The sequence below is a fragment of the Berghia stephanieae genome, chromosome 3 (genome assembly GCF_034508935.2).
Source record: "Berghia stephanieae isolate SIO BIC M18660-M18661 chromosome 3, UCSD_Bste_1.3, whole genome shotgun sequence".
NCBI classification, from domain to species: domain Eukaryota; kingdom Metazoa; phylum Mollusca; class Gastropoda; order Nudibranchia; family Aeolidiidae; genus Berghia; species Berghia stephanieae.
In genome coordinates, this window is record NC_088362.1 from 95,038,417 (window position 1) to 95,050,960 (window position 12,544).

General features: G+C 33.0%; 1 protein-coding gene across 2 annotated transcripts; it reads left to right on the plus strand.

Annotated features, from left to right (window-relative positions):
• Positions 1-214: 214 nt before the first annotated feature.
• LOC144968894 (meiotic nuclear division protein 1 homolog) lies at positions 215-12,544 on the plus strand. Of its 2 annotated transcripts, none has more exons than XM_078907719.1 (6): positions 215-360; positions 3,093-3,158; positions 4,310-4,483; positions 5,690-5,797; positions 7,276-7,435; positions 9,332-12,544. In XM_078907719.1, exons 1-6 carry the CDS (start codon positions 358-360, stop codon positions 9,436-9,438), a joined length of 618 nt encoding a protein of 205 aa, XP_078763845.1. In that variant the 5' UTR covers positions 215-357; the 3' UTR covers positions 9,439-12,544. The 2 variants fall into 2 exon arrangements, with proteins under 2 accessions (XP_078763845.1, XP_078763846.1); XM_078907720.1 differs by having other exon boundaries at positions 232-360; positions 12,428-12,544.

Consider the following 12,544-nt stretch of genomic DNA (forward strand, 5'->3'; position numbering starts at 1 on the left):
AGTGATTCTAAGCATTCAAGTCACCACAATAAATTACTGTTATCAAACCGTCCAAAATATATCCTGTTTTACCTGCACATTGTAATAAATGCACAATCTTTAAAAAAATACCCAAACAAATTGATTACAATAATGGCATTTATATGGAAGCAAAGGAATAATTCTAAAAAAAACAGAACTCTCCCAGATAGTTACTCAACCTTCGTAGTTAGTCACTTCTTTGCCGGGTAACTCAACTTCTTCTTGGAACTTGGAATCCCAACTTCTTTCAGTCAGTCACAGAAACATTCATATCTCCCAAGAGGATAAAAATTACTGGCAGTTATTGAATGCCATTCCATTTTCCCCCCTTGTACAATGGTAAATTAATTGTTCAAGCCTTATGAATACGATTAAAAACTAGCGCACATAGATGTCCATCTAACATTGTATGTATGATAGGAAGAGAAGTCTAGATTCCCGTCCGTCGCCCATTCATATTCATAGTCAAAGTCATCGTATAGGGGAGACCTTCCGAAAGCTCCTACACATCCCCAGTATTCTTTTTTTTTATAATGCTCTAGTAGGGGGTTTGGTGAGGGAGAAAAATTATTTTTTTAAAGTCTCACCCCTCCCAAGCCCCCTACTAGAACTAGGGAGTTTAATAGAAATTCTAAATGTACCTCACACACTTGAAACCAATGTCATATGAAAGAGCTGGCAACACAGATACAAAACAGTTTGAATTTTGTTTCTATCTTGATTAGAAATGGAGTTACGGCAGTTCAAAGTCTGAAATTTTAGACCATTTTTACCCCAAAATTACCATTGCAAAGTTGTGACCGAAAACGCGTGATGTTAATAAAAAATGGTTAAAACAGTCAATATGGAGTTCTTATCATATATTGTATACCAAAATGTTCGTCTTATCGAGGACAATGCATTTACATTAATAAAGAGGAAGATAAACATTTCAAATTAACACATTATTACATAATATGACGCAAATGTTACATAATCAAAAACGCGGCTAGACGTAAAAAAGAATTTGCTCTATCACTTTTGGATTTATCCCCAATATCTCACTGAAACAATTGCAAATAATTACCCTCTTTTAATTAATACATAGAGAATAAAAAAGGGCTTGAGGGTATTTAAATGAAAAGATATAAACATGTTGTGTAATGACATAATGAGTTTATTTTTACCTATGGCAATTTAATTGCATATAAATAAAATGGTAGATTGAAAAAGTTCAAATAAATTGAAACAGATTCCCTATTATGATTAGAAGGAAAGTTCTGGCTTTTAATACTTTAAAAAATTCTGCTAAACCACTTTGGGTTTATTGCTATTACATCATTTGAACTGACAATTAATATAATTTTATCCCCCCCCCCCTTCTCTCTCAATGTATGGGGGTGTCAAAACAAATAGAACTTCTTACCATAATAATTATTAAGGCTAAGGCCTTTAAAATATGGATACAAATGATAAACATACCTAAACATATGGGAAAGAAACTTGATGACTTGATGGCAAAGTAAAATAAAATAAAATTAAAGCAATTGGTAATTTTAAAATATCGATATTATTAATATCGAATTTCACAAAGAGAAGAAATATACGAACTTTTAAAACAAAAACTATAAAATGCCTATAAATAAAGTTGGAACGTATGTATTCAAAATAAAAACATAGTAAATAGTAGTACTGAAAATATTATGGACTAAATTTAACATAATACATAACTAAATTTAAAATATCGATATGAATATCGATATCGCGCGGCAGCCATGATGAGAAGATAATGTAAACAAGGCATTTCGGCGCAGAGTTAAAAGGTGTCTGCGCATCGATATAGAGCCCTGAAATTTGGCATGAATAAAGTTTAGATGCTATTCTAAAAACAAGCGTTTAAATTTTAAAAACACACGCGGTAAATAAAAAAATAAATGCATTTGAAAATTGCCAAATTTTAACTTCATATAACTTCTGGAATTATTAATGGATTTTTCCTCAATTGGTACCATTTAAAAGGAAATTGAAAGACGAAAATAATGATACCAAAATATCTGCGATATTCCTCTTTATAACGAAGTTATGCATCTTTAATTGAACCCCCCAAAACGCGAACGGCAATTTCCAGTCACAACTTTCCTATGGGCGAGTTGGGTCAAAATTTGACTGCCACTGCTGCTGCTCACTAAACTGCCTACTAGAACATTATTTTAAAGAAAAGAATACTGGGGATGTAGGAGCGTTCGGAACGCCTCCCGCTTCCGCTTATCAATAAGCTGACTCAGAAGGTGTCAAGTTTTATAGTTGGATTAAGTGACATAACAATAGCATAAGTATAAGTTATAAGGCTGGAGCTATTCGGACTCGAGTCTGAATAGTCTCCCGTGGCTATTCGACTAAAATTTCAATATGCATGTACAATCAACCTATTATTCAGACTCAATCTGAATTCCCGACAGTTTTTTTATATTTTATTTTGAAAAATTGTTTTCGTTTTTATTTTAGTTATCAATAATTACACAAAATTGATGCAATGTAAAAACAACGGTTATAGTAACTAATAATTAGCAGTCTAAACCCACTTTATTTGAAGAGGACAAATCGTAGACAATTGAAAGTTCAATTAAAAAGAAAAGAGTTAGAACTCTTCAAAAGGAGCACAAGTCAAAGTAACTTTGGTCTAAAGGAAACACTTTTTCTAACACATAACAAGATGTCCAAATAAAATCAGGACAAAAACCAACAAACAAGCAATATATATTATATATTGTGATTTGCATAGGATTATGAGACGCATTGGACTTTGTTACGAAAGTTCAATATATGGTCTTTGATAGTGATGAAGGCGTTGGATTTTGCTGTGGTGTCTATTCTTGTCGTTTAGCTGTAGGTTTTCGGTGATGCTTTTGTCCTCTGCTGTAATGTCAGGTTTTGAAGATGGTGTTTGTTTCTTGTACTCTGCTTGTATATTTTTGTCAAGTAAATTTGTGTATTCCTTAGGAGTGAGTTTGTAGAAATTAGTAATTTAATATATAAATAATGAATAAAGTACATATATATATTTATTTATTTTTCATGCAATCCTATTTCAGTCTAAAAAGAAAGGATTAAGTCTAGAGGAGAAGCGATCAAGAGCCATGGACTATTTCTATGAAAAGGTATTTGTTATCATTAGTGAGTGGCATTCATCAAATACATGGATGACTATTAGTCATGATCCCCCACAAAAATGAACATACCGCCTGAGTGGTGTCGTAGGCAAAGCGATAAATTGAGATGATCCAGGGTCATGCCTGCTGGTCACAGGAAATCCACAACACGAGTGGGGAAAAGCTATAAAAGGATTCTGTCAAATAAATGGCCTGCTGATCACCAAAACATTCTGGAACAAGCTTTTATGTGGAATGTAACCCTCTGTAGAATGGAAATGATGGATTCAGAATGGAGCAAAATACGTAACATCTTGAAGCTGTTAAATTCATTTTATTGAATACTTTTATAGATAATAACTTCAGCCAGCTGAACATCAAATTGATTTTGATAGAAATGTATATTTTATGCTCTATCTATATGATGTAGTTACCATATGTTCTGTTTATGCAGAGCACCCCAATAACAATGACGTCATGGGAACTGCTAGTAGGATTCAGTGAATACAAGCTTTCAATTTGTCAGAGATTTGATTTATGACTGAAATCTCAAGGGTAATAATGCAGTCTATGAAATCGCATTTTATTTCAAGTGTTTATTTTCAATGACTATCAGTTAGATACAAATGAAAGTACAACTATCTGAAAAAGTGTGGTCGTCTTTTTAAAAATATTCTTATTTTATTTATTTCTTTCTTTTTTTTTTTTTTTCTTTTTTTTTCTTTTACTTTTGTGATTGTTTCCAAATTGATGTGTTTATTGATTGATAACAATCCCATTCCATCTTTGTCTGTCTGTCTGTCCATCTGCCTTTCCTCTCTTCTCTCTCTCTCTCTCTCTCTCTCTCTCTCTCTCTCTCTCTCTATCCCTCTCTCTCTTTCTTTCTCTCCCTCTCTCTCTCTCTCTCTCTCTCTCACACATACGCACACACACACACACACACACACACACACACACACACAATCGTATGTTCTTTATATTTGTGACAACAGCACACATGATTTACACACATTATTAAAAAATAGGGACTTTTCATTGGCTCCTGAGTTTGTTATTCATTTTGAACTATTTACTTTTAAGTCATTGCTTCTTAAGGAGCCACGAGGAATAAGTCAGACAAATCATTGCTTTGATACGTTTTCCTTTTTATATCACTTCAGAAAGACTTTTTCCAGTTAAAGGATTTGGAAAAAGCTCTGCCAAAAGAGAAAGGAATCACTCCGATGTCGGTGAAGGAGGTGGTCACAAGTTTGGTCGATGATTGCATGGTCGATTCAGAGAAAATTGGCACTTCAATTTATTATTGGTCTTTCCCGAGTAAAGCAAGTCAAAATGTTAGTAAATATTGCATAGATATTTTATCACAATTCAATAATGATCGAATATGGGAATTTAATATTGAGCAAGTTACAAGTCAGCTAGATGGAAAGATAGATGTTTAGCAGACCTGCTAAAAGAGAGTTCAAAGTATTCACAGAATATTCTATTTTTCATCACATTTTCTAAAGTTTTCAGAGAAGCATGTACCCAAATCTGTCATTTGAAAGGTATTTTACTTTCTAATTCCACAGCCTCCCCCCCCCCCCCCCCCACCATATATATATATATATATATATATATATATATATATATATATATATAAGAGAAAGATAGAGAAAGAGAGAGAGAGAGAGAGAGAGAGAGAGAGAGAGAGAGAGAGAGAGAGAGAGAGAAAAGTCTTGAAGAAGGACTACTTATTGATTAAGCGGAGAAGCTAAAAATAGCATCTAAGCACCAGCTTTCATGTGCCATTATGTAGGACCTTCCTTGTCTACGGGCTTGGGATTGTCATATTCTAGATAGGTAACAAAATGTGACATTATTCTTTGTAAGAATAGCAATCAGGAAACTGTGATTGTTTTCTATTGTGTCCAAGCTGTTTACAAACCCTTGTCTCCAATCTCGTCAATGTTGGTGGATCATCTGTCAAGCATTCTTCTTGGATGAAGCGGCGTAGTTTGTCCACCATGTCAAATTTTTCAGTGTTTGTCATGGGTGGTGTGTCACATTCTGATGACCCATCCTCACCTTCATTATCCACACATTGTCATTTGTGTGGCTGAACGGAGTCCAGTAGCTCCAGAGATGTCAGTTAACGGCTGTTGGGTATAGTGTTGTCCATTGTAACCAATCGATCGAATCTCTTCTTTTTAAATGTAATTTTTAGATATTTTTTCTCCAAATAAGATGGAATCGAGGTGTAGCGACTAAGCTGAGCGATTATATATAGCAAAAATTCCTTCTTTCGGGGATGTGTAGCTTAATAATAATAATAATAATTATTATTATTATTATTATTATTATTATTATTATTATTATTATTATTATTATTATTATTATTATTATTATTATTATTATTATTATTATTTTTATTATTATTATTATTATATTATAAAAATTATTATTATTATTATTGTCATTGTTATTATTAATACTAACTTTTATAAATTTCTTATTTTAAACACTTATTTTATTTTGTTTCATTGTTTTGTTGTGAACAGCGTAAAAGAAAAATCGATGACTTGGAAAATAAAGTAAGGGAATTGGAGGCCAAGAAAGAAAAATTATCCGAATCATTACAGAAATCAATGGAAGGCAAAGAAGAATGTGTAAGAAAATATCAATTTAATAGAAAAATTTTTCTTTTATTCATCCATTATTTTTTTAGGATATTCTAATTGATATCATTAGTTTTAAAAGTTTAAATAGTATAAATGCTACCAACTTAAAATATTTGTCATGGAAAATTTTTGACACCAAACTTTTATATGCTTGAGGAAATAGTAATCGATAGATTTTGATGTCTGTTATCACAGGGTTTGCGTGAAAATAAAAGATCGTCAATTGCTACGATGGGGTTGTTTTCATTTTCTATCATGTCATACAGTGCAACCTCTGGATAACGACATCGCCCGGGACCAGAAAGTTATGTCATTATCCAGGAGTGTTGTTTTTCCGGAGTTTTCAAGATGGCAGAAAAGGGGGGGTGGGGTGAGACCTATGAATAAAAATTAAAAGTGCGATGCACGGACCAGTGTCTGAGAGATGACACGTCTCAACAACATTAGAATGTGTATTTCTCATGTTTACAAAGGGTATACCAGTTACACTTTCACTCTCCAGTGTATATTGTCATTGTTTTGGTCATCATAAACAGGGCTTGAATGTCATTTAATAAAACTAAAAATATTTTTTTTTAAATCAAGGGCCAATTTGATAGTACTGACAAGAACACAAATGCACAGATCTAGTTTTTGATTTTAAATAAATTCAAATCCATACTGATGAGTTTTGAATACTGAACTTTTTAAGTGCATCAAAATTTACAGGTAGTTAATAATTAGTAGATCTACATCTTGTGACACTATAAATAGTAATAAAAAAAAAAGGAAAACAAAAGAAAACAAAAAAAAAAACCCACCAAAAGCAAAACAACTAAAACAACAACAAAAAATAACACAAGTATGTTTTAACCACAATAAGATCGAATTTGGACTGCTGTTCAGAGAAACAACTGATTTTTCAAATGAAATTAATAAAGAGAAAGAGGCTGTTATTGTTTTCCCCGCCATTCCAACATACTATAAGGCTGTAAAAATATCCATAATTACCCCCATTGGGCACGGCATTGCTTGATATCAGTTAATCTCCACTGACCTCAGATATGTTGGAGCTAACATAGAAGCTTAATGGACCCTTGAGAATTCTATCCACTGCTAAACTTTTGCTGTTGTTCCATATGAACAAGCGCTGATTCCACGCAATGTTGTAAACATGTTTTCTGATTGGTTGGTAAGAAAGCTATCTCATTGGGAGGGGAAAAATAGGCGTTTTTTATTGGTTAAGAGTACAAGATGATGATTTTCGGGAATCAACTGCCAATTATTGTTATAAAGATGTCGCTAACCAGGGGTTTTACTCAAATATATGTCACTAGTTTGGGGTTTTTATATTGCAAAAAAATCGGGACCAGAGGTCAATGTTGCTATCCAGGGGGTGTAGTTATCCAGAGGTTGCACTGTAATAATTTTCAATGAGCAAAAACTTAAAAGTTTTTGATGTCATGTTTAAAAAAAATTTGTTCCAGGAGGAAAGAACAGAGACAATTGATGAACTGAATAAGAAGCAGGCCGAGAAAACTAGGATTGAGGCTGAGCTGGAATTATTTCGAGAATCGGATCCGGAATATTTGAAAGTTTTGGAAAGTCAGGCGGCTGAAGCAAAGGAATCTGCCAATAGATGGACTGGTAAGTTTCTGTGTGTGTGTGTGTGTGTGTACGTATGTTTGTCTATTTGTGTGTTTGTGTGTGTGTGCATTTTCATGTTACTGTAACAATACTGATATTGTTTTATTTAGTAGCACGTGGTTACATGAGAATAGTTGTGTTGATTTGACTGTTCATATGCTAAGGCAGCATCAAATTTTCTATAAATGTCTTTTACTGAGATACACTGGAGCAGTGTTTCCTCAAACACTTCGGGACAAGACAGTTTGAGGAAACTGCAGTTCGAGCACGTCCAAATAGTAATAATTCAATTCAATTCAATTCAAATATTTATTTATTGTCGGCATTTTAAAAAAGTTTCATAGATTATGTGTTCAGGCTAATAGAAGTAGAAGCCTTTGACCGACATAGGTTTTAACACATAGTGCATAAAAATACATAGTAATACATTTTCCCTTAAAAACATTCCCTCATCAAGATTCCAATCATGACACACAAAGAAAAGTAACATAATATTATATATATATAATATATTATATAATAATATATATATATATATATATATATATATATATATATATATCTTATTATATTATAATATTAACGGTTAGATTAATTACAAATATTACATTTGCATGGCTGGCCATTCCATGAGAGGATATGATTTTTGAACACATAAAAATTTGAAATTTTCCTGATGTGCCTTTCCGGGAAGTTCATTCCAAAGCACAGCAGCAGAATATCTGAAAGATCTTTTGCCATAAGACGTTGTCTGACCCTTGGAATATCAAGGTGGTTTGAATATCTAAAATTGTAGGAAAAAATTCTGGATCTTCAAATGATTTTGAGGAATCCTTGTTCCAGGAAACCGTACTCCAGTGTATAATAGTTCTTGCTTTTATTTTTTCTTTCTTCTTTGCCAAACTCTAACTCAATACAAAATTAAAATGACCAGCTCCCATTGGACACAACTATTAAAATTAATTGATTTCGAGATGTACTTTTGTACACAAAGGGTGGTAGAAAATCCTGGGTTCATTCACAGCATGTCATTATGCATTTTTTAATGAAAGATATTTTGTTTCTTTTCGTCATAAATCATCTGTATTTCTTAGTCTTATGTTTCTGTCAAATTATATTAATTATATTATGTATGGATCTCATATTGTATGCTGATTTATCTTATATATGTAAGTGATATTGTTAGTAACACAATATATTCTCCTTTTTGCAAAGATCCACTGTGAGACAGTGATTTTTGTCTCAGACTAGACACAAAAGTATATTTAGTTTGTCCTCTTCTTCTTTTCCTTATTTTTCTCCAAACTTATTGCCTTCCTTATCTTCATGCTTAACTCACTCAACCCTAACACCGACTATATCCGTAGTTTACCCCAGGTTACTTTAACCCCATGCCTATTTATTTCATTTTTCGGATACAAATTATAGGCGTAGTAATGATTTTTTAGTTTTTGCATGTTAATGATAGTTGAATAAAACTATCCATGCACATGCTCATTTTTAATGCATTTTTTTCCAATTTGAAAAGCAGGAAAAAGCTCTAGGGTTGAGTGAGTTAGTGTGTGTTGCAAGCGTCATTAAAGTTCTCAACAAAGAGAAAACAGCAAAGAAAATTTGACTGAGGCAATGTTATTCTGTTGCAAATGATAATCTATTTTAGCAGGAAGGTGAACAACCAAATCCTGTAATGGAATTTCTCACCACAATCCTAATTCGTAGATTTCGTTACTATGGATGTAATGACATTATGGAAATATTTATTGTGTTCCAAGCATAGCTCATTGATGGAATATTGCTAATCATATTGCAGACTCTGTTGCCATTTAAAATATTGATATAGATTAAAGTATGGTAAAGAAATCTTCAGTTATTTTTCTCTTTTACTGATTTTCACAGATAACATTTTCTCTATCAAGTCCTGGGTAAAGAATAAATTCTGCTTTGAGGAGAGCATCATTGATAAGCAATTTGGAATACCGTCTGATTTTGATTATTTAGAATAATACACCTAATGTATATAGATCCAGTTAAACTTGCTATGTGCTCTTGTTATTTTATGGAACTCACTTGTTACTGAGTCAGGTCAATGTTAGATCTGCAATTACTCTCCAAAGAAACAATTTCTCACGAATGAGAATCGGAGAATAAAACGTACCACATTCATTCATTCATTTTTTTACAGGTTTTTTCAAGCTTTTAACTCACAGATCAGAATGAGAGTAGCTATTTAATTGTGCAGTATGTTCTTTTCATTTTATTTATTTATCTTTTTCTTTTGAAAAAAAGAGATCATTTTTTTTTTTATTGGTGTAAAATTTTGATTGTAAATTCTATTGCTTGTCATTATTTATAGATTATGCACAGCAATGTTATATTCTACAGTATGGAAATGAAGAGCTAAAAACAAATGCTATCATATTATACACAGACAGCCTTTTTTCCCCCAATATTTTCTGTTATTGTTGTTTAAGAAACCAAACCAAATTAACATGTTCAAGCATCATGATCTTTCGATATATTTTGAAAATTTCTTGCAATTATATGCAGTGCAGCGGGTGGTTGGATGGGAGCATCACCCTTGAATCATATACCTATGATGTTCGCATGGGTATACGATCCGATAGTGATGTCGTTTCTTCTTCTCTTTACTAGCCTATCCTGCTTCTTTGGTTTGTGATTGTATTTTTGACAGGGGATATTTTTTTTTCTGTAAATCTTCTGCCTGTTTGTTCTTGGTTATTTATAATTTAGCTTATGATAACTTTAGGTTATGATTTTGATTTACATTTGTACTATTTTTGTTAGATTGCTTGTTTTTTTGTTCCAGCGGTCTCTCATATAACCTCAATTGTGTTGGAAGAGACCTAAAGCAACAAACAAACAAACTATGCAGTGCAACCTCGAGATAGCGACACCCCTAAATAACGACAAACCCTGGATAGCGATATTGACCTCTGGTCCCGACTTTTTTGCTATATGCTATAAGTAATAAAATCCCCAAAATTAGTGACATACATTTTAGTAAAACCCCTGTTTAGCGACATCGTTATAACAATAATTGGCAGTTGATGCCAATGTTTGATACCCGACCAACCATGGTCATCTTGTTTTCTTAACCAATAAAAAAAAGCCTTTTTTTTTTTCTTCTCCCAATGAGATAGCTTTGTTTTCGACCAATCAGAAAACATGTTTACTATGCTACGTAGAATCAGTGGTAGTTCATATGGACCCACAGCAAAAGAAGTTTAACAGTGGATGAAACTCTGAAGGGTCCATTAACCTTCTCCTTTAGCTAACCGGTCCGAGGTCAGCGGAGGTTAACTGATATCAGGATATGCTGGTCCATGGGGGCAATTATGGGTATTTATGGTTCTTTAACACGTTGGATTAGCGGAGTAAACAATAAAAGCCTCTTTCACTTTATTATTTTCATTTGAAAAATTAGTTGTTTTTCTTAACATCAGTCCAAATTTGATATTATTGTGGTTAATACAGAGCCTCTTTTTTATGTTTTTGATATTGCAAAATGTGGATCTACTAATTTTAAGTGCTGGTAAATTTTGGTGCACTTGAATAAAAATTTCAATATTCAAATTTGTCAGCTGTAATGCATAGATTTTAATTAAAATAAAAAAAACTATATGTATGCCTTTCTGTCACCAGTATTATCATATTGGCACTTGATGTTCTTGATTTATTCTTAGTTTTGTTAAATGGCGTTCGAGCACTATTTACATCAAAACACTGATAGTGCTTACTTACTTACTTACTTATCCGAACCAGCGACCACCTGAGCTCTAGCCCTTCGGTCTTGTGCCATGACGTAGAAGTTAGACGTCTTTTGTAGTTGTTCCAGGTGACTATAAAGTGTGTTACTGATACTTGGATTTGGTGGGAGGTATACATTGATAGTACACATTGGAGAGTGAAAAGGTAACTGGTGTATCCTTTGTAAGCAGCATGAGAAATACACATTCTAATGTTGTTGGGACATCTCAGACACTGGTCTGTGCATTGCAGTGCTATGCATTCACGTGTCTCACCACCCCCTTTTTCTGCCATCTTGAAAACCCTGGAATAACGACACCCTGGATAACAACATACTTTTCTGGTTCCAGGTGGTGTCATTATCTAGGGGTTGCTTGCACTGTACATACATTGTAAAAAATTGCATTTAGTTTGTTTTAGAAATAAATTTGTTGTATAAAGTGTAAACTATTTGTAGATTTTCATATTAAAAATATAAAAGCTCATTTGTTAGTATTTTTTTTAATTGATTTATTTATATGATATTTTAATTCCAACATTTGTGATTTTTCATTTATTTTGTGCGCTTTTGTGTTATCATTAACTTAAGATATTTTATTTCTTTTCATTGATTAGCTTGATGACTCTGTAGTGCTTTTTAGTGTCATAGCTATTACTTACTCTGATCCTACTTATCCTTGTAAGCTGAGCGAGTCCTCAACTCAATACCAATGTGGACGACTCCTACTCCTAGACAAAAAGGACCGGGTCAAAACTCTAGTCCCAGGCGCTGCCATGACATTTGAATGCTGTAAATATTGTGATTAAAATATTCAAAACTATGAAAACCTCTCTTTATATCTTCTTTTATATATGTGGCCCACCGTCTCAAAACGGTATTATGTCAGAACGAACCAGATGCTTAAAAGCCGAATTTAATGTTAAACTGGTCAAAAATATATATTGTTGGCATTAGCACCCTAAAATATGGTATCCATTCTCCTCAATAAAACATACAAACTCAAAACAAGACTGATATTTTTGGCTATAAATTCAATTTTCAACATCTTAACCATCCCGACTTAATACCATTTTGAGGCGAAGGGTCACATATGGTCCTATTCCATGTTTTCTATTTATGTTCTGTAATGGAACTAATCTTTTATCACCAAGGGCCTATTTGGGATCCTTTGTCAGACTGGGAAAGATCATGTGTAACCAGAGTTGTTGTTTTTTTCTTTCTAGGTCCTGTAACAATTATGTACGAGTCACACTGGAGGTTGGTCTACTGAGCCAAGTTGCTTTGTGCCGCCCTATATTTTCCACATAAACAATAAAATTCAATTTCCAACTTTTAAAAAA